This window comes from Portunus trituberculatus, chromosome 33 (assembly GCF_017591435.1).
Source record: "Portunus trituberculatus isolate SZX2019 chromosome 33, ASM1759143v1, whole genome shotgun sequence".
NCBI lineage: Eukaryota > Metazoa > Arthropoda > Malacostraca > Decapoda > Portunidae > Portunus > Portunus trituberculatus.
Genome location: NC_059287.1, coordinates 12,516,074 through 12,542,618, shown reverse-complemented (window position 1 = coordinate 12,542,618; position 26,545 = coordinate 12,516,074). Strand labels below are relative to the sequence as shown.

Below are 26,545 nucleotides of genomic sequence, written 5' to 3'. Positions count from 1 at the left end.
CAGTATTGAAGGGGTTAATTGATCTAATTCTGAAACACTTTATATTTATTTTTTTATTTACCATGTGGGCTTTTCAAGGGAATTTTTGGGCTACCTCCTATCTCAAAGCCCACCCGAGTGAGGAAGCCCAACCTACACTCGGACCGTGGACAGGATTTGAACCCGTGCGCTTAGAGACCTCTCGGACCCCAAAGCACGCATGGTTCCACTGTACCACGGCGACTTATGTCTCTGCTTAGATAAAATTGTCACAAGATCACTCTAGTTACGAACGAAAGGGAAAGAAAGAACGAGTGAGCGAAAGTGTGGCCTTTTTTTTTTTACGAGATGGTTGAATATTTTTTAATGTCAATTATTCAATCAGTCAGTGAACCAGTCAATCACCAAATCAGTCAGCTAGTCAGTCAGTCAGTCAGTTATTCAGCCAGTCATTCAGCCATCCAGCCAGTTAATCAGTCGTCCAGTCAGGAAGTAAACCAGTTCATCTATCATCCAACCAGTCAGTCAGTTATTCAGCCGACCAATCATCCAGTACGTCAGTCAACCAGTTAATTACCCAATCAGTCAGCTAGTCAGTTAATCTATCAACCCTGTCACTCAGCCAACCAGTCAACCATTCAGCCAGCCAGCCATTCAGTCAGTCAGTCACTCAACCAACCAGTCATTTAAGTCAGCCAGTCAGTCATTCAGCCAGCCAGTCAGTCAATCAGTCAACCCTACCCAGCCAACCAACCACTCATTCAGCCAGCCAGTCAGCCATTCATCCAGCCAGTCAGTCAATCAGTCAGTGGAGAGTCAAAGTGGAATGAGTCAAATGAAGTTTCCGTACTAAACCAGAGGCAATGCACGGTACATATTAAATCCAACCCAGTATTACTAACTCAACTCTCTCTCTCTCTCTCTCTCTCTCTCTCTCTCTCTCTCTCTCTCTCTCTCTCTCTCTCTCTCTCTCTCTCTCTCTCTCTCTCTCTCTTCCATTTATCTCCTTCACTTTTCTATTTCCACCCCCCCAGGAATCTCCAGTCCGGGGCCTTTAATTCATATTCTCACGGTACATCAGTATTTCTTAACATTTTTCAGTAATGTTTGCATACCAAGAGACGTAATAAGATTTGTATGGTTGTAATATCTGTAAGGACTCTCTCTTGTCCCTCTACCATTATTTATTTTTATGTAAGAACGGTAGATAAGCAAAGGGGCCGCCGTGGTACAGTGGAACCATGCGTGCTTTGAGGTCCGAGGGTTTCCAAGCGCACGGGTTCGAATCCTGTCCACGGTCCGAGTGTAGGTTGGGCTTCCTCACTCGGGGCAACAGTTTCCTAGCGGGTGGGCTTTGAGATAGGAGGTACCCCAAAAAGTATCCCCTTTACCCCATGAATTCCCGTGAAAACTCACATGGTATAAATAAAAAAAAAAAAAAAAGTGTAACAAAAATGACTAAACAAAATAGGACTACTCAGATGCCGGTACACGAACAGGTCTGAGGGAGAAAGAATACTTCAATACTGTGACACATTTTTACCTTGAGATTTGTGTACGATTAGACCATTTTATTAACATTAGGAAGGGTCTATGGAGGGCAGAAAATTAATGGCCAGTCTTCACTATTTTAATCCCCCTCATGAGTGTCTGAAGCTGTATAAAAAATCACCAAATAGTAAGCAGAATGAATATGGAAACGCGTCATGGTACTGTACTACTGAGTTCAGGTCAAAGGAAGATGGAAATACAGAAGCAGGCAGGGAGTTTCAAAGTGTTTTCCTCGTCTTTTTACACGGAATGATCAAGCAGCAATCTATCTTGGATTTATGGTTTGGCAATATAGTGTAATGTTTAGTCAACGTTTGTATTGTAATGTTGAGACGTGTTCTGTGGCAGTTTGGTAAATGCTGTGCGTATGTGTGTATAGACTTGATTTTTTTTATGTCAGAGGGTTCTCTGGTTTAAGGCAACGAGAAGACCAATGGCGGATTTACCATTAGGCAACACTAGTCGGTTGCCTAGGGCCCCGAGTTTCTGGGGGCCCCATGAAACTCCTCATACACATATAGTTAATAGAGGTTTTTATTATTTGCTCACATTATTTATGTTTTTTATTAGAATCCATTTGCTAAAATGCCAGCAGAATGATTATCCTATTAAGTGTGTCTCGGGGCTCCTTATGGATATATAAAGAAAAAGGGGCCCCCCTTCAGTCCCCACTATATTGGATTAGTCCATCTCCACTTGTACAGAAAGGATTCAGGAAGACAGAAGACAGGTAGCGGCGCGAGGCGGAAGCGCCTAGTGTGGCGAAAACAAAGAAGTAGAAGAAGACGGCGCGAACCAGAAATGGAGAGAAGACGAGAGGAGAAGAGAAGAGAAAAGAGAAGACGACGACGATGAAAAGAAATAGTTCATTCAAACATCAGTATTGGCCCAGAATTTCACAATCGGTGCATCCCTAGAATAAAATGTGAGAGGGAGGGGCATGCCTACCTTTGCCTAGGGCCCCCAAATTCCTAAATCCACCCCTGGAGAAGACTATATATAAAAAGTTTCCCTTGAAGCTGCCAGTGCCCAAAGACTGTAGTCAAAACAGTTATCCCAAATTTTGAGTGTCTCGAAAGCTTCCTCGTGAAACAGTTCAAGTCGAAACCAGGATGAAATACAGAATCAGGGAGTTCCAGAGCTGACCAGGAAATGTAATGAAAGATTAGAAGTTCTGCAGTAACCTGACACAGTAAAGAGAAGATAGAAGAAACAAGAACAGAGGACAGATTAATAAGGGAAATAGAAAATTGAAGAACGAATAAATAGAAACACGTACAAATCTTTGATATTCCAAATCCAAGGTAAAGAGAACCTTTACCTTATACCAAATCTATACAGCATCTCGGTTCACGACAGTTCTGTAATCAGTTTTTTTTTTTTTTTTTTTCTCCATTTCAATTCTCTTTGTGTGCTTCCTTCGGCCTCAAACCCATGTTACTTATGAGATTTTATAAGACTATCAGCAGATCTAGGGAATTATGGTAAAACACAAAACATTATGATACTAAAGATAATGAGAAAAAAAGGCGATGATAAGTTTTGTATTTATTTTTTTATTATTATTTTTTGTGGGTGTGTAAATTATGTGAATGGATTCTACTTCATATATATCTTACTCAACTGTAATGATTTCTATTGTCTTTTTCCCTCACGCCTTGTTTGCTTTACTCTTAAAATTGTCATTTGCATCCGGCACGAGACAAAGCTTTGTGTAGGTGTGTGGGGTAATTAGGCGAGTGTTACCTGTCCACCGCACAAAGGTGACAAACACACTATCATATTTCCTGTTCCTCTTGTCTATTTCGCCCGTCCAACCAACAAACCAAACAATCGCAGTTGTAGTACAGTAGTGAAGGTAGTATTAGGAGGAATTGTAGCAGCAGTAGTTGTTGTCATTGTTTTGTAGCAGAAGTAGTAGTAGTAAAAATAATTACATTGTTTCTAATAATAACAACAACTACTACAATAACAAGTCGCGTTGATAAACTCATCTGCCCGCTGCTGTCCACAACAACGCGGCTGAAGACTTGGTTAAAAGATTAGCTAAATATAAGCATGAAACAGACTCTATTGTCCCTTCATAGCAATCTGGCTTTTGTTTGTGGACAAAGAGCGAACAGCTTTGTACTTTCATAAAGAAAAACTGTTCTTACTGAAATCATATGAGTCATGGACGAAATCAATTAAAAGATACAGTTTTAGCTTGGTATCTGATATCTGATATCTGCGATCTATGAATCGACAGATCGAATCCCGATATGACTCTACATACCCTCCCTGACGTTTCACAGCAAGATTTGTTGACTATATCAAGAATCTTTTTATTACTCTAAATTCTGTGTAATGAAGCGTTAACAAGTGCAGTGATACCTTTCTGCACCACTGCACAGAGGGACCCACCAACGCGACGCCGGGTTTACTTATCATCGCAGGCTCGAGGCTCGGCGCCCCCACCCCTCTGGTGATGACTGGAAAGACTAATTGATTGACTGACTGACTTGACATTTGCCACAACAGTCTTGTATGGCGCTGCTGAGGTGAGGAGGAGAAGAAAAACAAGTGTGATGTTTTGTAAGGTGACAAACTCATTAATAGTGAAGAAACTGACTTCATACTTACAACTTTATATGAGAGAGAGAGAGAGATAGATAGAGAGAGAGAGAGAGAGAGAGAGAGAGAGAGAGAGAGAGAGAGAGAGAGAGAGAGAGAGAGAGAGGTGGTGGTGGTGGTGGTGGTGGTGGTGGTGCATTCTACAGTAACACACGCACTAATTTTCAGGTGCCAGAATATTACTACGCGTTCGGGCCGACAGTGGATGGCGTGGTTATTGACACTGACTTCGACACGGACCAATCTTCTTACGTCAACCGCCTGGGGAGCTACGACCTTGTGTTCGGAGTGACGCCCTCTGACGCCTTCTTCACCTTCAACGACGATGATGTCAGGACCGGCTTTGAGATGGATAAGCAGAACAAGATCTTGAGAACCTTCATCAGGAACACCTACAAGTAAGACTGCGATTGTGTTGTGAAGACTTAACTTGTTTCTTTGTGTTCCTTTCTCACACATGCAACACTAACACTTGTTCATCTTTTGTGTTCCTGTTTTACCCACATGCAACACTACCACTTGTTCATCTTTTGTGTTCCTGTTTCATCCACATGCAACACTACCACTTGCTCTTCCTTTGTGTTCCTTTTCTACTCTACCAATTGTTCCTGCTTTGTGTTCCTTTATTTTTACTGTCACATCCAACACTACCACTAGTTCATCTCTCGTGTTCTTTTTTACACCCACATTCAACACTACCACTTGTCGTTCCTTTGTGTTCCTTTATACTCACACATCCAGCACTACCACTCGTTCATCTTTCGTGTTCCTGTATTGCCCACATCCAACACTACTACTTGCTCTTTCTTAGTGTTCCTTAGTGGACTCACAACCCTCCCTCAGCTACCACCTGACGGAGATCATGGCGACGGTCATCAACGAGTACACGGAGTGGGAGCGGCCTGTGCGTCACCCCATCACCACGCGGGAGGAGACCCTGGCGCTGCTGTCCGATGCTCTTTACGGGGCCCCGGTCATGCACACAGGAAACCTCCACTCCCATGCCTCGCCCAAGACCTTTCTGTACGTGTTCGACTACCAGACCAAGAATGGGGACTTTGAGCAGGTGAGAAAGTGGGTTAATACGGTAATGGTTTCTATGGGTGTATGGATGAATTAATGGGATGATGGTTTCTATGGATGGATGGATGAGTTCAAGGGTAATGGATCTAATGTTTCTATGTATGAATAGGTGAGTCGGTGAAAAAAATAGATTAATGAGGTAATAGTTTCTATCTTGATATTGTAATTGTAATGTACAGTTCCTCGTGTTTATGGGAAAGTAACAACACCCAATGGCACAGTGAAGGTTTAGTAAGAGAACCAGCACACTCAGCTCATTATCACCACGAGCAACTGACACTTTTCCTCGCCTCTGCAGCAGCGCCTCGGATGTGTGCACGGGGAGGAGCTGCCTTATGTGTGGGGGGCGCCCTTGGTCGAGTCCCTGGCGCACTTCCCGACCAACTACACTCAGGCAGAAGTCAAGTTGTCAGAGACCGTCTTGAATTACTGGGTCACCTTCGCCAGAACGGGGTAGGCCACAGTGCTATTTTTTTTTTTTTTTTTTTTTCTGAGGGCAAGGAGGTTCAAGCTGGGTGTTAGGAGCCAGAGAGTTGAAAAAAGGAGCTTTGAGTTAAAAGGGAGAAGTTTGGAGTCTAGAGGCTCGATTTAAGAGAAGGGAAACTAGAGAGAAAAGGAGAAGATTTGAGAGAGAACGTTGATAAGATAAGTTGGACTTAGGAAGAAACCAAAGTTTGGGGACGAGTTACAAGAAAGGATGGAGTAAGGAGAAAAGGTTTTGAGTTAGGACATTGGAGTTAGCAGGAAAACAATATGAGGCTGGAGACCTGAACAAAATTGAAGGGAGATTGGGGTCAGGAGGAAGGCAGGTGAAGATTGAGGAATAGAGTCAGAAAGAAGATACATTGCAGTAACGAAAAATGAGGTTGGAGTTAGAACATGATTAGAAGTTTGAGGTTAGAGTTAAAAGGAGTTAAAGTATATAGGAACTGGAAAGGAGATTGGAATTAACCCCTTCAGTACCGTGACACGTTTCCTATTCTTGCTATTTGGTAATTTTATACAGCTTCAGAAACTTACTTAGGGATTAAGAGAGTGAAGACTCTGGCCATTAATTTTCTGACCTCCATAGACCCTTCCTAATGTAAATAAAACTGTCTAATCACACCCAAAACTAAAGGTAAAAATGAGTCCCAGTACTGAAGAGTTTAAGAGAAGAGAGGTTATAGCAAAGAGGTTGAAATACAAGAACGAGGAGAATGGAGTAAGAAAAAAATCAAGAATGTGACATATTGAACAACTGAATGTCTTATACAGTATGATTTCCCATCCATTCACGTCCCCTTCCTTCACGCCACCAGGAGCCCCAGCGAACCCGAGATGCCAGCCACAGACAGGAACTTGGACAAGAACCGTGCAAGGACTCTGGAATGGCCTGAATACAGCATTCAGCGGCAGAGGTACATTGAATTGGGTAAGTCTCGTGAAGTGTTTGCAGTGAACTCTGTAAGTCTTTTGAAGCATTTGTATTAAACTCAGTAAGTCTTCTGAAGCATTTGCATTGAATTCGGTTAAGTTGTGTGAGGTATTGGCATTAAATTTAGCAAGTCTTTTGAAACATTTGCACTAAACTCTGTAAGTCTTAATTGTGAAGTATTTGCATTAAATTGGATAAGTCTTTTGAAGTATATTTATTAAACTCTAAGTCTTTTGAAGTATATTTACATTGAACTCTGTAAGTCTCCTGAAACATTTGTATTAAACTCTGTCTTTTTTAAGTATTCTTATTAAACTCGGTAAATCTTTTGAAGTATTTACATTCAATTCTGTAAGTCTTGTGAGGTATTTGTATTAAACTCAATAAGTCTTTTGAAGTGTTTGCACTGTGACACCTTCCCAAATGACAGATCAGTGATGTATCTTGCTGACCCTCTTAAACAGTCATTGGTCATCGCATCACATTACAGTGTTTTTGATAACTCATCAATAACTTCGTTTTTTACGTTCGATCCTTCATAAAAAATACAATAAAAAGAAGCAAATGCTCTTCTTCTGCCACGTGGCGGTTTCGAATCTGACACTAAAGATGATGGACTATAACTTTCTCTTACTCCTCCTCTCCCTCTCCTTCATCCTCAGCATCTAATCAAATCAAACTTATAGCACACCAATAATCCTTCTAATCTTCTTCCTTCATCATCAAAATGTAATGGAATCAGGGTTAACAGACTAGCCATCTTTATAATCCTTATCTTTCATCTTCAAAACCTAATTGTATTTAACTTAATACGCCATCCTTTCATCTAATCCTTCTTCTTCAGAGCGCCCTTCCTTGTAATCCGTCTCCTTCATCTTCAGAACGTAATTGCATCTAACTTAATGCACCACCCTTCCTTCTAATCCTCTTCCTTCATCTTCAGTGCGTAATTGCATCTAAATTGCTACACCACCCATCCTTCTACTCACCTTCCTTCATCTTCAGAACCTAGTTACATTGAACACACAGACCAGCCTTCCTTCTAATTCTTCTCCTTCACCCTCAGACCTCAAGCCACGCATCAGGACGCACTACCGTTCGCACCAGCTCAGCTTCTGGCTTCACCTGGTGCCACAGCTCCACCATGCGGGGAAAGACGCTCCAGAGACTCACCACCACCTCGAGAATCACAACGATTGGAACTCCTACAGGGGCTTTGTCAGATCAGAGCCCGTCACTAGGTAGTATCTTCTGTAGTATTTGGTAGCAGTGGTTCTCCTTCTAACGCCAAAATTGTATGTTTGTTATTCTCTTTTATTTTTCTTGCTGCTAGGAGTTGGTGAGCTGCACTGTCTTTCATTACATTTTTTTTTTCTTTTCTTTAACCCAAGTGAAGTGTTTGTTATTCCTACCTTAGCTAAGAGTTCACTGTTGGCTCTCTTTTAACATTATCACAAGGGTAGCATATTTAGTGGCAGCTGTGGGTTGCAGCTGCGTTAACATCTCTCCTACCTCAGCTCACTTATCATACTTCTTCCAGGGTGATCCTCCCGCCAGAGACCACAACGGAGGCCACAACCACGCGGCAGTATAACGTGTCGGCGGTGCTGCAGTCCACCCCGGCTAGTCCTGACGGCAGCAATGGCACGGGGCTGCGCACGCACGCCTCGCTTAGTGACGGGTTCGCCGCCTACTCCACCGCCCTCTCCGTCACCATCGCCATCGGGTGCTCGCTGCTCATCTTGAACGTGCTCATCTTCGCCGGCGTGTACTACCAGCGGGACAAGTCTCGCATGGAGGCCAAGAAGGTGGCGGAGAACGGCGGCCTCCTAGCGCCAGCCAACAGCATCAGCGGGGACGTGCACACGCCCCCCACACCAAGTCTGGCCGTCAAGGCGGAGGTGGTCACACGCCTGGGGTCAGGAGGTGTGAAGGCCCCCCCCTCCACTCCCATGACGCAGACCGCCCATCTCCCCCCGCCTGAATTTGCCGACTATCCCAGCCAGACCCCGCACTACGGTACGGCTCACGGCGTCTCCCACCTGCACACTCTTCCCCGCGGCGGCCTGGCCAAGGTGATCACCAGCGACGGCCAAAAGCAGCCGGGCAGCGCCAGCCTCACACTATCGGTGCCGCGCGCCCCGCCGCCCCCTCAGGTACCAACCCACAGCTCAGAGTCCCAGCCCCTCCTGAAGCAAACGTCCTTCACTCTCACCTCCCCACACACCTCCACGCCCTCCAAGAGCCCTACTAAAGAATCCAACGTCGGAGAACTTCGAGTATAGCGGTATTAGTAGACTGTTCTAGCCTAGCCCGCCCCGCCCCGCCCCTCCCACAGCTGCAACACCCCAGCTGCGTCCACGGTTCAGCTCATGAACATTACTGCATCACTTACTTTTTGGCTATTTAGGTTACACTAGAACTCTCTCCCGTTCCCTCACTCTATTTGTTGCTTGTCAGATATGGTCAAGATACTCCTTGTGTTTCTATGACGTTCCAGTGATATTTCTTTGGTTCTTACGAGACTCCAATCTCTACGATGACGAATTATTGGCATCAGACGCCCTCCCTGGGTGTTCCGAGGCCTCAGTGTGTCGCTCGACTGCTCAAATTCCTGGAGAGAATAATTAGTGCTCCGCCCGTAAGAGGACCCGCCAGCCATCTCTAAACCCATCACTGTGTTTCTGTCTCAGTGCGCCAAGGCCACGATGGGCCCAGGACCTCTCACATACGCGTCCATCACTGAACACACTGAGCTCGGATGAAGAAAACTAACGTGACACTCGTAGTGGTGAGTATGGTGCAGGTAGTGGCGTCGTCTCCAGATAGTGTTGGCGTGGCATGACAGGTGATGGGTAGTGATGAGTGTTTCCAGGATGTCAGGTGACGGCTGGAGGTACGAACTAAGTGCTTGTGTCCCCTGTGCCACGGAACAAAGGCACCACAGCTTCTCTCAATAGATTACCATGTGTGCGTGTGTAGAGCGCAGTTTCACGACACGAGGAGATGTACCAAAAAGAGTTGCGGTGCATATATTTCCTGCCATGATGAATTATAGATGAACTATAGACTGTGTGTGTGTATGAGTGCGTGTGTGTGCGCGTCTGTGAATGATACGGTGATGGTCTCCAAGCAGTGACAAACCAAACCCTGCGCCTCGCCCTTCCTTGACAGGCACGGATCTCACAGCAATGCCAGGACATCACACTTCGTTCTGGAAAGTATCAAACACTGCAACAGAGGACAGGCAAAGGATGCAGTAAGAGAGAGAGAGAGGGGGGGAGGGAAGGGGGAGTCCATTAATACTAAGAATTAAACTCCAAGATAAATAAGAAATTTGAGCCGCATTTTTAGAAATATCGTCTGAGAGGATGAGTGACAGGTGAATGAGGAGGCGGCGGTGATGAGGTAATGAGGTGAGCAACAGGAGGCGATGAAGCGAGGAGGCCAAGCTCACGTCACCTCGGACTCAAGATGTAGCGTCCGCCAAGCGAGTGACAATCTGGGTGCTGTTATACATACATAGTAACACTGTCAGGATGAGGGATTCAACGTAGCCAAGACTCACCACCCGCAGGTCAGGACGCGGGAGTAGGACTGGCCTCTGAGGTTTCCCATGAGTTTTCCATCAATATTAACTGTCTACCTTGGTGTTGGCGAGGTGCGCGAGGGAACACCTGGCCTGTTGCTGCTGCTGCTTCACTCCTCAGCTGGTGCAACAAAAAGATACAATGTTTGACTGTTTGTTTGTAATCACTATCATTGTTTGTTAAGTGTTCAGATTGATCCTTCTTTTGTACAACCCGTTTTGATATTCCCAGTCACTGTCAGGGCCGACCAGTCTTGTAGAGGTACTCGTAGGCGTAGTGGCGGCGAGTGCGCACGTCACACTCACGGTTAGCAGAGTGGCTGGCTTGAACAATACAGGCCATTCGTTAACCCGTGCTCATGACTGACTCGTAGTGAGGTGAGGCGCGGTGAACACAGGGCGCGTGAGTCTTAATTAAAGAGCCTCACTACTACTACTACTAATACATTCCCCCAACAAAGCTTCATATATTTTAACAAATACATGCACTTGTCTGACCGTAGGTGGGTAGGAAGCGTGCGTGCGAGCGAGCGAGCGTGCGTGGTAAAGAGGCATAGACAGCACTGTATTCCACCCAACACACCAGCACCCTGTCCGCACTCCCGGAGCAGCAGGATAATGAAACTGGTCTATAGTGGTCCTTGAGGTGTGCTGTTTGAAGCTGCCGTCACGTGGTGGTGCGCGCGCAACTCTCGTGTATATAGAACTCTGTCTGCAAGGGGAAGTGAGTGACAGGCGGCAGCAGGAGGGCCTCTATCGCTCTCCGTCTCTGCCTGCCGCTGCCTCGAGTGTCATTCATGGGGTAACAATTTTTTCTTGTATTTATTGTTGTTTTTATTCTTATTTATTTTTTTCAGAGGGAAGAAATGGAAGCGAATACCAGAGGCCGTGTGTGTGTGTGTGTGTGTGTGTGTGTGTGTGTGTGTGTGTGTGTGTGTGTGTGTGTGTGTGTGTGTGTGTGTGTGTGTGTGTGTGTGTGTGTGTTATGAATTATTTTCTTTGATCTTTGCTTTTCTTTTCTTTGTTTTTCAATTGTGTACAGTGAATTACGAAAGACAGGATCTGAAGAGGTTGCCCCACACACACACACACACACACACACACACACACACTATTTTCTTTTTTTTTTTTTTTGTGTGTGTAGGACTCCTTAATGTTCTTTTCTTCCTTAACATCTCTCTCTCTCTCTCTCTCTCTCTCTCTCTCTCTCTCTCTCTCTCTCTCTCTCTCCACCAAAGGAACTGTGTGTGTGTTGACTCGTAGAACAGGAAGCATGACGCACTCAGGCAGTTTAGGTACGTCATAGGTTATGTCGATTTACGTAATCGACACGTACACGCGCGTGTGTGGAAGCGCGTTCTATGGCGTACGTACGTATTAAATTTACCACACACATACCCAGGGTCTCTAGGGAGATCCTGCACATACCTAGCACGACTGCAAGCATACGTAGTCACACGCGCAAACACCCTTATCTCTCTCTCTCTCTCTCTCTCTCTCTCTCTCTCCTAACATAGTAACAGTCAGTGGGCTCAAGGTCTCAAAGCTGATTGGTCCATTCATTCCCGCCTTATTTAAACTCATTCCACTATTTTCCTACAAATCTCTTTCCTGATCCGAAACTTATCTAACTCATGCCAGTTACCTTGAATTCTGTCCTTCTTGTTTACTGAGTCAGCGTCCTTTCCGTCACCTTTGTTAATTCATCTTATTCCTTTAAATACTTCCATGTCCCCACGCACTCCTCTCTTCCCGCCAGTGACTGCAGGTTCACTTGTTTTAGTTTGTATTGATGTGGCAATCTTCTCATGTTATGCCCGTATCATACGGTCACGTATACCCGCGACAGCGTGTCGCGCGTCTGGAATATCGACGACCGTGTCGCAGAAAACGCCGATTTTCAGAGGACAGCGGGTCATCGGGAATGATCCAAGACCGTTGTCCATTTCCCGCGACTGGAAGACCGTCGTGGAAAGACTATAATGAACATACTCCACAAAAATACTGAATTATTTTTTATATATAATGCTTTATTTGGCATATATCATCAATATAATGCTGTAATTTTTCATGATTTGCATACCCATCACTTATACGATATTTATTAATTACCTACAGATAGTATCGGATTTTGTTTTGATTTGTTTACCACCACAAGTGCTGGACTAGCCACCTTCGCGTCCAAATCCTTGCCTTCCTTTTTCGTTTGTTCTGCTCTTGCAGTGCAACTGCATAAAGTCCAACAGCTAAGATAGCGTGGTCAACTGGGTCCATTGTGTTCAGTGGCGCTCCGCCCGGGTTTGTTGTTGTTGTGGTGGTGAAGGTCTCGGATGGAAGATCAACGCCGTGTGCTATGTTTCCTGCGATCTGATCGTCGAACATACTGGTCGCGCGACACGCTGTCGCGGGTATACGTGACCGTGTGATACGGGCATTAGTCATCCTCCTTTGCAGTACTTCGGAATCTGTCTTTTCTATGATAAGGTAGCAAAAGTCCAAACATGGTCTAGATATAACTTCGGAATAATCTCTGCTTGTCTGTTTGTTATGCTCTTGACCCGTATTCTGAAAGCCTTTGCTCTCTCACGAGAACTATTTTCAAAGGTTCTAGCTGGAGCTACTCATGCTTTTAAGAGTCATGAAAAACTTTTGGCTTTCTCCGACTAGTACACACCCTTGGCTAGATCTGAGGTTACCTGTACTCCCAAGTCTGTTTCATTCCTTGCCCTACACAGGCTGATATCAATTAATAAGGTGTGATCTACGTACGTACCTGTTTCTTCTATCTACACTCAAGACCTTATATTTGTTTATGTTCAGCTTTCTTTGTCACTTTACAGACCATTCATACAACCTGCCCAGCTCTCCTGCAGCTTCCTGGTATCCTGCTCTGTCTTGATTATTTCACCAGTCTTCTTACCTCTGTGTCGTCAGCAAACTTGCCTCTGTCGCTCCTTATCCTTGTATCATTTGTGTAAATCAAAAACAATAGGAGCCTGAACCTCGATGTATACTTCGCTGGCAAGATTTCTACATCATTAAGATAAGTAGGTAAATAGATAGATAAATGATTGAATAGATGGATAGATAGATAAAAGAGAAAAGAAAACACCTCTGAGAACTGCCTGACTATTTATGTGGTCTTATGAAAACAACTCACTTTTTTCCTACTTGCCTACTTCTGCCAACAGTCACTTCCTCACCTTCATGTACGCTCGCTCACACACACACACACACACACACACACACACACACACACAGGAAATACATTTAACGTAATATACTTGTTTCCTTAGAACGGAAATACAACGTAACTAATATATTAAAACATTTGTTGTCTTTGTTTTCTCATTAGTAGATTCTTGATGAAGGAAGTTTTTTTTATTAATTTTCCTAGTTATGTTTACGTTTTACTAACCCCAAGTAATTTTGCATTTTCTTTCTTCTGTTTAACATTTTGTGAAGGAAGTTTTTTTTTTCTTTACAAGAATTAGTCATTTAAAAGGAATTCTATTGATTTGCTTTTTACTCCTTTATTTTCATTTACTGATTTAGTTTCATGTGTGAGAGTTTTGTCAGAGAGAGAGAGAGAGAGAGAGAGAGAGAGAGAATGGCGTTTTCAATAATATGGAGGTGAGAATAACAGGGTTTGAGATAGATCAATTTTTATGCTACAACGGCCTATGTACTTTGATAACTCGATGAGAGACTAGTGATGGTGATGATGGTGGCGGTACAGTGATGACGTGATGGTGTTTACTACATCCAAACATTAGTTTAAGAGCCACGTGTAAATCTGTTTATGTGAATTGTCTTTGATGGCAATAAGTTACTCATGAAGTAGCGTTAAATAAATTGTTCAAATGGTAATGCGGCTTGAGTTTGTTAATTCTACCCTTCCTTCACAGCTCTCTTCATCCCTTCGTTACTGTAGTGCATAACAACTCCCCTGGTAATGTAGATGATGGTGGTGGTGGTGGTAAAGATGTTGTATTTTAGTAGAAGTAATAATAATAAAGGAATTATCGTACTAACAACAGTAGTACAGAGAAAATATATAGCGACATAGTAGCAGCAGCAATGGCAAGACGGCGGCGGCGGTGGTGGTGGTGGTAAGAATGCTGTATTTCAATAGTAGAAGTAGTAGTAGTAGTGGTTGTAGTGTAGTAGTAGTAGTAGTAGTAGTAGTAGTAGTGGTGGTGGTGGTGGTGGTGGTGGTGGTGGTGGTGGTGGTGGCGGTAGTAGTAGTAGTAGAATTATAGCACTATAATTATAGTAGAGAGAGAGAGAGAGAGAGAGAGAGAGAGAGAGAGAGAGATTAACAGAACAGTAGTGAAAACGTGGCACACTGTACAGAGACGCTCGCCCCCCCATGGCCGTAAATTAAGGCTGGTCAGACTATAGTAATAGTAGTAGAGTAGTAGTAGTAGTAGTAGTAGTAGTAGTAGTAGTAGCAGTAGTAGCAGATATAGTACTAACAATTAACAGTAACACAGAGGGCAGTACGTAGCAATAGTAGCAGTGTCAGGAATGCCAATTTAAGACAATGGTGGTGGTGGTGAAAAAAAAAATCAATGCTGTACTTAAATTGTAGAAAACTAGTAGTGGTGGTGGTGGTCGTGGTGGTAGTAGTAGTAGAATTATAGTACTAACAATTACCAGTAATAAAAAGGGAATTAGCTATGGTAGTAGTAGCAGGAACAGCAAGACAGTGGTAGTGGTAGTGGTGGATGGTGGTTAGAGTGACATTATAAGTTACAACACGTAAGACAACCTACACACACCCCTAAGACGTCACGGAGAAGGCCTGTGTCACTCATTTACGTACACTCGTCATGTCATGCGCCGAGCCACTCCCTGACGCGCATATATCAGCTTTATCATACATACGTGTTCTGTTCCGGAAATATAGTGTTTCAGAACTGATGAAAGGTAAGATACGTGGATGTTTAGCTTTAAAGTAATCCGAGGAGAGGAAAAAAAAGGGATCAAGTAGGGCAATGAGCGTTGACTGTTATGTATTTGGCAGACTTAATCATTTTCATCTTAACACCGCTCCATTTTCTGTCATTTCAGTGTTATTTGTTCTTTCAAGTGTGTAAGAGGGAAGGAGAGAGTAGAAAATTGCATCAGTAAATTTCCTATCACGTACTGTAAGAGAGAGAGAGAGAGAGAGAGGCGTGGTGGGGCGTCTTGGATGGGAGGGAGGGAGCCGGGAGGAAGGTATACAACTCCAATGTACGAAACGTATTTCAGCTTCCCGATCATGTTTAGTGCTGGCACACACATTTTTCCTCTAACGTTTTAACTTCATTTCAACTATATAACAGTGACTTCCTGAGAGCAGCATCCAGTCTGCCGATCAGTGGCAGTATACACACTCGCAAACATACTAAACATACTGACTCTAGTGGAGAGAATATAGTGTGGTGTAATATCAACGTTGGTATTTTCTCAGGCGAAGCTTTAGAGGTAAGACTGGCACAGTAGTGTTCTTTTTCTTCTTTTTAGTCCACTTAATCTGTTTATTCATATTCTTACTTGTATTCTTATTATTTACGTCCTATTTTTACTTTTATTTCTTATTTCTATTTCTTACTTCACATTTCTTTTCTTTACCTAGTCATATTTTTCATTTTCATTTCTTATTTATGTTCTTATTTCATATTTTTTGTATATGCTCTTAAAAGGTTAGAGTGTTTTGGTTTGTACCTATGTTCTTATTTACATATATATATATATATATATATATATATATATATATATATATATATATATATATATATATATATATATATATATACAGTCTAAATGTATAAATCATGGCTACCTTAGTTGTTGTTTATAAAGGAACAGTAGATCATGAATATATAAAACTACCTAGACTAGTTGTTGTTTATAAAGGAACAGTAGATCATGGATATATAAACTACCTATCTAGAAATTCACAGATGATTAAGTTTCCAAATATAACGCCTGAAAGAGAAGTGGATCATGAATATGTACATAAACTAGAAATTCACATCTAAATATGACACCTGAGATTTACCTTGATATTTGAAGAAGTGGATCATGAGTGTGTATATAAACTAGAAATTCACATATAACATCGTCTCTAAGTACATAACACCTGATTCACCTTGACATTTGAAATGCACGTATAAAATAACATAGTCTCTACTTAAAGAAAACAGCATATCATGAGAATTACCTTTCTATTTGAAAAAAAAAAAAAAAGGATCATGAGTAAGCATATAGATTAGAAATTCACATATAACTAATCTCTAAGTACATAGCACTTGATTCACCTTGTTTCTGAAGGAGTTAATCTTTAATATATAAACTAGAAATTCACAAGTAAAAGAAAACGAGTAGGAAATATATATTCAAAACGGACGCGATAGGCTGACAATGACATGCGCGCGTCGCACCTTCTTATCACTTGGAATTTCAGACTCAGAGTGGAAACTGCCAGAGTAACGGAGGAGTGTTTCACCGGCGCTGTTCTCTCTCTTAGCACTTATTCTACCGTCGCCTGAGACTGGGTAAATATTTTAGTGTATAGTACCTGTGTAGTGTTGTGGTGAATGTGGTGTGAGAGGTTAGTGGTGGTGAGGCGTGGTGTGTGTAACCTTGTATTGGGTGACGGCTGAGTAGTATGGCGTATGGCGGTAAAATGATAACAGCTGGGAGGGATTTCAGGATGTGGTGCTAGTGGTATATACCAGGGTAAGTATTAACTCCTTCACTACTATGACGTGTTTTCGTATTAATTTTATTTACTATGTGGCAATTTTGTACAGCTTCAGACACTTATGTAGGGGTTAGGCTAGTAAAGATTGTGGCCATTAATCGGCACTGTCCTTGAGAAAACGCCCCTCGCGCTCGCCTCAATTCCCGGCTTTCCCTTCGCAGCTTCTCCACCAAGCTGATTTGACTTCACATAAAATGACAGTGCCCGTTAATCCTCTGACCTCCATAGACTATTGCTAATGTCAGTTAAATGGCATAAAAGTACCCAAAATTCATGGTAAAAATGCGTCCCAGTATTGAATAGGTTAAGACAAGACATGCTGCTATATTTATTTTCATAGTTTTTGGCTCTCAACTCCAGACGAATTTGGGGAGTAGGGTTTTTTAAGCGGGTGAAGCTAAAATATGGTCCAGTGTTCCTTAGCACGAACATGAAGTGGGAGTTATTGCTGCTGTCATGATAAGAGCCATTTCTAATACCACTTGAAATATGAAATCATTAGTGTATCCATTCTGAAGGACACTAATCCAACCTATTTAGGTTAGGTAATGTGGATTGGTTAGGTTAGATTATATTGTTATGTGGGTTTAGAGCTGAAAACATAACCTATAGTAAATAAAGTGGCAAACCTTGTCTTGATATTGTCCTAGACGAGCTTTGTGGAGGGATTTGTGGTTACGATAAAGATTTTCTGGTTTTTGTTAAGTAAAAGGAAATTCCGGCGTCGGATATTGCTGGGTTACCATTGATCGCTGGCTGTTTTAATACACGACTCGGTATACAGCCAGCCAGCTCGCAAGAGACACACATTCTAAAATTCATATCATAATAAATCTTGAGGTATTGAGTCTTTGTACTGCAAAACATTAATTCAAATTGTTTATCCTAACATTATCCATATGATCTGGTAATATACACTCTACAAAACTGTTATTATAAGCTTAATACTCACAGTCGTGGTTTCAATGCTCTCGCATTTTTTACTAGTCTCAACTACATATTTGGTGTGATACATTTTTTCATATAGTTCAACAGAGAGCACGGTTTCTCCTCTAAATATTACAAAGGAATACATTCTGTAATAATCTTGGTAGAGCAACATTTTTGCAGCTGAAGGCACTGAACTCGGGAACACCGAGTCCTCTCAAAACACCAAAACAACCCCGCGGTCGTTTGGAAGCTCGTGTGGAGTAGGGTGACCAGACGTCCCCGATTTCAGTGACCTGTCCCCGGTTTTCTGTAACTGAAAGATCACTTGATGCGTTAAAAAAAAAAAATACTCCTTTTGATTATGATAATTATGTCCTTTTATAATTACTCTTTTAGAATGTCAAGAGTAAGGAGAAGGCCTTATTTTTTTTATATAGTTTCCGTGAAGACGGTGAAGTGTATAGCGGACACATTTTAACAGCTAATGGGTGTTCATGATCTCAGATATTTCATCATACAGATTTTTTTTCTTTGCAACTTGGGTAAATAAGGCGAGAAATGGTACGAATAGTGTCCCCGTTTTAGTTTTTTCTAGTGCAAAAACACTACATGTTTTTACCTCCCTGAACTGAAAATGTCCCCGTAATTTGTCTCAGAAATTTGGTCACCCTAGTGTAGAGTGTTCTTAGAGCTGGAACAGAATGCCGGTTTATACATGTAGCTGACTGCAATTCTATATAAAAAAAGAAAAACCAAGGCGTGAAAGGATGGACTGTGTTTCCCAGGCGCGGCTCGAAGATTATGGGAGACACGATGTAAACGAGGCCCGACGTGGAGAGCTACCAAGGACTATGCTATCTGCTCAAAGCACTTCATAGATTGGTGCAAAGGACCATCAGCATCGCATCCAGACCCTGAACTGTTTGCCTATAACCGGTGGGGAGCAGGTAGAAACCTGCTTGATGTTGTTTACATACGGAACGGACAATCTTTCACTGATGTCATACAAGGATTTTGCATCAAAACATCGTGTTTATTTGATATTCGTCACATTTTCTGGATCTGATTGCTAATTAATTAACTTGAACCAATGAAATGTGCTTGCTTACTGAAAATAATGTAATTCACTTAAGGTGATGAAGTTTCCCAAAACTGAGACCATGAACCAAGCATTTTTGGCTCGTTTTGCCATATGACATTCTCTGTGCTTGGTGAAGCTGATTAGAGATGTTCCTAATAATTTATTACTTAGTTTGATAGCACATATATGACGTAAAATTTTTTTCCCAGCATACCGAGTTGAATGTGCTAAATTAAGTTATCTGGCGAATCTGGCACCTTTTCAGCACTTTCCGACGTTGGGAATTGTCCCGTCAGTAAGGCTGAAAATTTATGCAAGGTGAATCATGTTTATGTCCAGTTGACCATCAGTGCAGGCACACCAGGCTGCTGAGGAGTGTTCCATGTTAGAAAGGTTGCCCATGCAGGATGACTTGTCAGTCTAAGTAGAAAAATTCAGCACTATGTACACTTCCTTTTATTTTGGTGTCTTTGTTGAGATAGGACACTCCTAGCTTTTTTGCAGTATATTAGTAGCTGGATAAGATGCATTAAACCATTGCTCAGTTTCTTCACCTTTTTTCCACAATGCTTTTGTTATTTTATTTTTTACATTTCAATATTCATGAATTATCTTTGTGCAGCATTCAGAGAAAATTTACACTAATTTCAGTGAACTTTTTTTTTTTTTTTTTTTTTTTTTTTTTTCGTAGGGAAGAGGGCCAGCCAAGGGCAAAAAAAAAGAAAGTTATAAAAAAGCCCACTTGAGCACTGGCTCTCCAAAGAGTAGAAAAAGTGCCAAAACCGTCAGCCAGAATTAGGGGAGCAAATGCCTCGATACCTCCCTCTTAAAAGAAGACAAATTGTAGGAATTCGGAAATACAGAAGCAGGGAGGGAGTTCCAGAGTTTACCAGTGAAAGGGATGAATGATTGAGCGTACTGGTTAACTCTTGCATTAGAGAGTTGGACAGAATAGGGATGAGAGGAAGAAGAAAGCCTTGTGCAGCGTGGCCGCAGGAGGAGGGGAGGCATGCAGTTAGCAAGATCAGTAGAACAGTTACCATGAAAATAGCGATAAAATATAGAAAGGGATGCAACATTTCGGCGGTGAGAAAGAGACTGAAGACAGTTAGTCAGAGGAGGGAGTTGATGAGACGAAGAGCTTTCGATTCCACCCTATCAAGCAAAGCTGTGTGACTGGAACCCCCAAACATGCGAAGAGTACTCCATACAGGGACGGATAAGGCCCTTATACAGAGTAAGCAGTTGGAGGGCGAGAAAAACTGGCGGAGACGCCTCAGAACACCTAATTTCATAGAAGCTGTTTTAGCAAGAGATGAGATGTGAAGTTTCCAGTTAAGATTATGAGCAAAGGACAGACCGAGGATATTCATTGTGGAAGAGGGAGACAGTTGAGTGTCATTGAAGAAGAGGGGATAGTTGTCTGGAAGGTTGTGTCGAGTTGATAGATGGAGGAATTGAGTTTTTGAGGCATTGAAAACTACTAGATTTTCTCTGCCCCAATCGGAAATTTTAGAAAGATCGGAAGTCAGGCGTTCCGTGGCGTCCCCGCGTGATCTGTTAATTTCCTGAAGGGTTGGACGTCTCTGAAAGAACGTGGAAAGATGTAGGGTGGTATCATCAGCGTAGGAGTGGATAGGGCAAGAAGTTTGGTTAAGAAGGTCATTAATGAATAATAGAAAGAGAGTGGGTGACAGGACAGAACCCTGAGGAACACCACTATTAATAGGTTTAGGAGAAGAACAGTAGCCGTTTACCACAGCAGCAATAGAGCGGTCGGAAAGGAAACATGAGATAAAGTTGCAGAGAGAAGGATAGAAGCCGTAAGAGGGCAGGTTTGAAATCAAAGCTTATGTAAGCATAACACAATCATAGGTCTATTTTTTAGTATGTAGAACGCCACCTCGCCTTTACTAAACCCCATCTTTTCCTTCCTGAAACATATGTGTCTCAGTCAACTGAAGTAGCCCCTTTTCTCTTCTCTCCTATTTCTCTATCCTTGTTTTTTTTTTTTTTTTTTTTTCTCCCTCCAAAGCTGGATATAGCATCTATGAGCACAACAACAACTTGCTGTCGTGCCCATGCTCTTGAATCTTCCGAGTTTTCCACCATATGGCTTCAACTCAGAAAGTCACTCTCTAACTAAATTTATCTGTGTTATTTACCTCTTCCCTAACACTTCTGACTACATGAAATTCTTTGACTATTTAACTTCCAAACTGGAGCATATTCAGTCTCTCTATCCTTGGAGATTTCAATTTACCATCAGCTTTGACTTTCTGCTTCCTTCATTGACCATCCTGGTGAACTAGCTTTCAACTTTGCTATTCTCCATAACCTGACTGTCTTGGAGATATGCCCAACATTCTTGACCTTTTACTTACCTCTAATCTTTCTGCTGCTGTTACCTTATCTTCTCTGTTGGGCTCTTATCACAATCTCATGTCTGTATCTTATCCTGTTTTTTCAATACCTTCTCAGGATCCTCAAAGTGGAGGTGTCTCTGGCATTTCAGTTCTGCCAATTATGAGGACCTGAGGAGGCTTTATGCTGATTTTGTATGTCAACAAATGTATAACAATGGCTAGTCTTGTCTAAAATGTGCTTTTTTTTTTTTATTATTATTTCCTGACCTATAGTGCCTGTAGGTATACTTGAAGAGTATGGAAAGTGCTGTTCAGCTTTCACCTATTAGTGGCACAGGCAATTTTATTTATAGCGGTACCCATATTAGGGCCCATATCACCACCCAAGCGTATCTTTGGTGTAACCACCTAGAACCTGGGTATCATGATGATATGTAGGTAACTGTAAACCACTCGACAAATGGCAAAGTATCAAGGCAGTATGTGGTGGGATTCAAACCTACATGTGGACGTCTGCCCAATCCCACGCTCACCACCTTCTTCATTACGCCCACACTTGATGTTTCTGATTGGTAATGGTCTAGCAGAGCGGGAGTAAATGCATATTATTCTGTTGGGGATAGTCCAGTTGGATTTCTTATAAGTGGTCACCAGAATTATTATTATTATTATCATTATTATTGTTGTTGTTTTTATTATTATTATTATTATTATTATTATTATTATTATTATTATTATTATTATAGAAACCCTACAGAATTTACAGGCATGGTCAGGATCAGAGTAGCGGCCACTGTGCTACTGGTAACAACTAGTATTACATTTTCCTTTGTCATTGCAGACTGTGCCACCATAGCAGAGAGTAACTAGCAGCAGTCCGTGACACACAGCTTCTCATCACCTTGGGTTCTTTCTCTGGATGAAGACAAAGATAAGTCTGTCTTGGAAATTCCCGAGACCCAAGGAGTTTCAATTGAGACACAATTAGACAGGCCAGGGTAGTTGTCTTGAAGTTCCTGAGAGCCAAGGATCTTTAGTCAAGACAGATAGACAACTAGAGTAGTTGTCTTGAAGTTCCTAGACCTTTACAAAACTAGAGTAGTTGTCTTGAAGTTCCTGAGAGCCAAGGACCTTTAGTCAAGACAAATTGACAACTAGAGTAGTTGTCTTGAAGTTCCTGAGAGCCAAGGACCTTTAGTCAAGACAAATTGACGACTAGGGTAGTTGTCTTGAAGTTCCTGAGAGCCAAGGATCTTTAGTCAAGACAAATTGACAACTGGAGTAGTTGTCTTGAAGTTCCTGAGAGCCAAGGATCTTTAGTCAAGACACCTTCAGCTCACCATCTACTAATTTACATCAGCACACTTTGTTTAGTAATCCTTGGTGCCAAGAACATAGTCATTCAGGTTTGTTTAGTAATTCTGTGGTAAAACTTTGCCATTTCATGATTATTGCTTTTGTTTCATTTTCAAGCCTTTGTTCTTGGCACATAAGGAAACAGTTTACTGTATTCTTTAGTCACAGCAGCTCATCTTAAAAAACTAGGTTAAAAATGGAGCATGAAGTACAGAATTTGATGTTGCTCACATTGCCTGGGAATCTAAGGGAACAGGCTTCACAGCTCATCAGTGTGTCCAAGACCAATGAAGAGGAGCGCCTGCTGAAACACTCCTACAAGTATGGCCGGTACCATTCCCACAGAAGAGAGCACCATGTCAGTGACTCTGATGAGAAGGTGAAGAGCCAGGCTAAAAAAGCAGCCATTCCACTAGCCATCGCGCAGCTGATAATGAAGCTGTGGTCACCCAAGATGCGGAGACATGCCGAAAAGCTGATTCTGCAGAAGGGTGTGGAGGAGGGCTACCTGAAGGAGCACCACTTTAAGTGGGTGCATGTGCTGGAAGACCAGGAGGAGGAATGTAACCAGGAAGAGTCCTGGTTCATTGATAATATTGATGATACCATAATTAAGTTAGTATGGGACATATTTGACATGAAGACACACTACTCTCAGGTCACTAGCCACCGCTTGTGGATTTTGAGGAGCTATCACCGCCTGAAAGAGTTCATGCCCAGCCTGCAGGAGGAGATAATAGACCGACACGACCTGACCAAGTACGCCTTCAGCCAGGCTGTGGGCTACACACTGAAGTGGGTCCACACCTCATACCATGAGATATGGAAGACTGCTTGTGACTTCCATCTGTTCAATGAGCCACATCACCCTCAGGCCTGGAGCAAAGTACACACTCCTGAGGAGAAACGCACCAAACTCCTGAAGTGGCTGTCTGGTGCCAGTGACTCCCACACGGGCTGCCCCTATGGACTGGACATCACCAACCTTGACCTGAGTACTGAAGACTTTGCCGAACCCTTCCTGCTTGAGAGTTATATAGACATGGTTGGTGTAGAATGGGAGAGGAAGAAGGGCATGGATTTAAACATTTCAACAAGGAATCTTGCATTTATTGATGACAAGTTCTTGACCAGATACACCAAGAAACAGCACAGGATAATAAGGAATTTGATTGAAAAGATTACTGCTGCTGATCAATCTTGGAACAACTTGGACTTAACGGCAGGGGAGAGCTTTTTGCTGAGCACGGTGCCTGCACACAGGAAAGGCAAGTTTGCTTGCCAGCTTGAAATGCAGAGGAAAAATGAAATGAGTAGAATGGAGTATAGGGCTCCTGCAGGAATCTCAAAAGCAGAAGCTGAACTGCAGAAGCAAGAAGCAATGAAGAAAGCTCAAATTAAGTCTTTTTACATATTAATTGCCAAGACTGTTACAGAGCTCTGGGATCCCAGTTTTAGGAATCGCGTGGAGAACTTAATTCTCAAAAAGGCTGTCATGGAAAAGCAAATCAAAAGTAACTTTATAGACTGGATTTTGGTGTTTGAAAACAAGGATAGCAGTCAGGCTGAAACATCTTCCAAGGAAGACTCAGATGAGCTTCCCATCAAAGATGAAGACATTGTCAAGCTGCTATGGGACGAGTTCATGCTGAGTGAGCACTTCACTCAGGTGCAGCAGCACCGCCACTGGATCAGGCAGAGCTACCAGCACCTGGCACACTTCATGCCAGAGCTGCCAGAGGAGGTGATAGAGCGCCACGACCTCAGCAAGCTGGCATTCTCCCAGAGCATCGGGTACACCCTCAAGTGGGTGCACAATATTAACTTGCCTGTGTGGCGCAAAGCTTGTGACCTCCACCTCAACAATGAGCCCCACCACCCCCAACTGTGGTGTAACAAGAACACAGTGGAGCACAAGCAGAACTGCCTGGAGAAGTGGCTGGGTGACAGGGAGTCATACGGTGTGGTGGTGTCCGCTCTGGACCTGAAATCGGAGAACATGGCGCGGGTGTTCCTGCTGGAGAGCCTCATTGACATGGTGGCCGTGGAGTGGGAGAGAAACAAAGGGCAGAAGCCAGACATGACATACACGGAGCTCATATACATGGAGGAAAAGTTTCTGTCCCGCTACACGCCGAGCGACAAGACATTCATCATGGAGCGCATGAGTGTCATCAGGGAGGCAGACAATCCTCAACCAGTGTCTTAGAAGGCTTGATGTGTTGCAAAAATTATATGTACTCTTCCCTTTTTAACTTACTCCTGTTCATTTGATTTCCGTCATAAGTATTGGTGTATATCCGGATATCTTGACTCGTATACATTTGATTTCCGTTACAAGTTTTGGTTTGTAATCTAATATCCTGTGTTTTTGCTCTTCTTTTGTAGATCCTCCTCTCCACTTTATTGCAAGATATTTTAACATGACTGGAGATCTTATGTCAATCCTTAACCCAATTCCCTTCCACATTCATTTGAGTGTCTTGCACTTTTTTCACCCTTAATTTACTTCATCTGTAGATTTGAAGTATATCCTTTTTTCTTGCCTCACTTCACATCCTTGCCTCTTGTCACCAATAACTTCACTTATTTGCATGTTATTTTGAAGAGTTCACACCTATATTAGTATTAATAATCTTGTAACTGCCATAGGATAGCTAGGACCATTGTACATAAGTATATTAATCATTATAGTAATCTGATGCAATCTTTGGTAATGTGGTGCAACATGTGTAAATGCTGACCTTGCCTTTTCTTTAAACAGGGGTTGCAGGTGCTTCTCTATTTCATAAAACTAACTAGTACTTCGTTGCATTCATGATTGACTCAGTTAAATAAATCAATTAATATAATCTCCATAGGTAGGATGCATTTTATATAGGTATCACTACCAGTGAGAAATAAATGTAATGCACGACACAATACACCCAGTGGACATTTCCCCTGTCACATGACCGACGCCCTTGTGTCAGCATCTTGGAGGCTGGGCGCGGTGGGTGTCGGCGACGGCCGGAGAAAGAAGATAAATGCCGACTGGGAAGTGCAGGGTGTGTCAAGTGTGTGTGCGTCTAACCTGTGTGCTGTGGGAACTTAGTGATTCTGTGAACTCAGTGACATTACATTTTCCCGAGTTTAAAACGCGTTTCCGTATGTACTTGTATGTGGCGTGTGGACAGCACTTGTAAGTTTGTACATAATGTACTAACTTTTATATATATATATCAAAAACCAAATTATAGAACCCTATATTATAAATAAGATTGGGACCAGGACCCACCACAACTGGCCCCTGAGACCCCCGATAAGGGCCTCCATAATGATCATTCCTGCACTGCATTCTTTATGGATCATTACATTTCACCATGTTACACACTGGACTCATTGATAGTAAAATTTGCTTTCTTCACAGAGCTCACCTGCCTCAACCTTGGCTATGATGACTTGTTTGTAGTGTCTCTTGAAGCAAAAATATTTTTTATTTCTTGTTAATAAGCTGTAACACCCTTCTCTTTCATATTTTTTAAAGGAGCTATATTCACAAACCTAGAAAGATCACAAATATTACATATCACCAACCTACAAAGGTCAAAAATATCATTATGCTTAGCAAATGTGAAACATGAAACTGTAACACAGGCAAGCTGGAGCAACATGGCTGGACCAAAACATAAACATGGCGTTGAACTGTCTTGTTGGTTCTTTGTTACGTAATGTTTAATTTATATACAGTGGAGACTCAATACTCAAATTTAATTCGTTCCAAATGGCTGTTCGATCATCAAAAAGTTGGACTATCGATACCTATAAATCAGGTAATTTGTTCTAA

At 42.4% G+C, this 26,545-nt stretch overlaps 2 protein-coding genes and 1 long non-coding RNA gene across 4 annotated transcripts in view; all 3 read left to right on the top strand.

Annotated features, from left to right (window-relative positions):
- The window catches only part of LOC123512364 (neuroligin-4, X-linked-like), a 504,701-nt gene extending 493,363 nt beyond the window's left edge, over nt 1-11,338 (top strand). The window contains exons 5-10 of the mRNA XM_045268725.1: nt 4,312-4,541; nt 4,987-5,209; nt 5,525-5,679; nt 6,528-6,640; nt 7,710-7,884; nt 8,184-11,338. Coding sequence (XP_045124660.1) covers nt 4,312-4,541; nt 4,987-5,209; nt 5,525-5,679; nt 6,528-6,640; nt 7,710-7,884; nt 8,184-8,928 — 1,641 coding nt within the window. The 3' untranslated portion in view covers nt 8,929-11,338. The remainder of the gene's footprint in view (nt 1-4,311; nt 4,542-4,986; nt 5,210-5,524; nt 5,680-6,527; nt 6,641-7,709; nt 7,885-8,183) is intronic.
- A 3,679-nt stretch (nt 11,339-15,017) lies between these two features.
- LOC123512363 lies at nt 15,018-22,445 on the top strand. 2 transcript variants are annotated; one of them, XR_006677072.1, is made up of 3 exons: nt 15,018-15,164; nt 16,687-16,777; nt 22,205-22,439. It is a non-coding gene; the product is annotated as an uncharacterized LOC123512363 (long non-coding RNA). The 2 variants fall into 2 exon arrangements; XR_006677071.1 differs by lacking the exon at nt 15,018-15,164 and adding an exon at nt 15,454-15,704 and having other exon boundaries at nt 22,205-22,445.
- Nucleotides 22,446-22,465: 20 nt separating this feature from the next.
- Nucleotides 22,466-25,953, top strand: LOC123512362. The gene has a single exon (XM_045268723.1). The coding sequence runs from the start codon at nt 22,916-22,918 to the stop codon at nt 24,926-24,928; it is 2,013 nt and encodes a 670-aa protein (XP_045124658.1). The 5' UTR covers nt 22,466-22,915; the 3' UTR covers nt 24,929-25,953.
- The last annotated feature ends 592 nt before the right edge of the window (nt 25,954-26,545 follow it).

Coding starts and splice junctions, on each gene's coding strand:
- LOC123512362 (XM_045268723.1), top strand. CDS start 22,916: ATGGAGCATGAAGTACAGAATTTGATGTTGCTCACATTGCCTGGGAAT.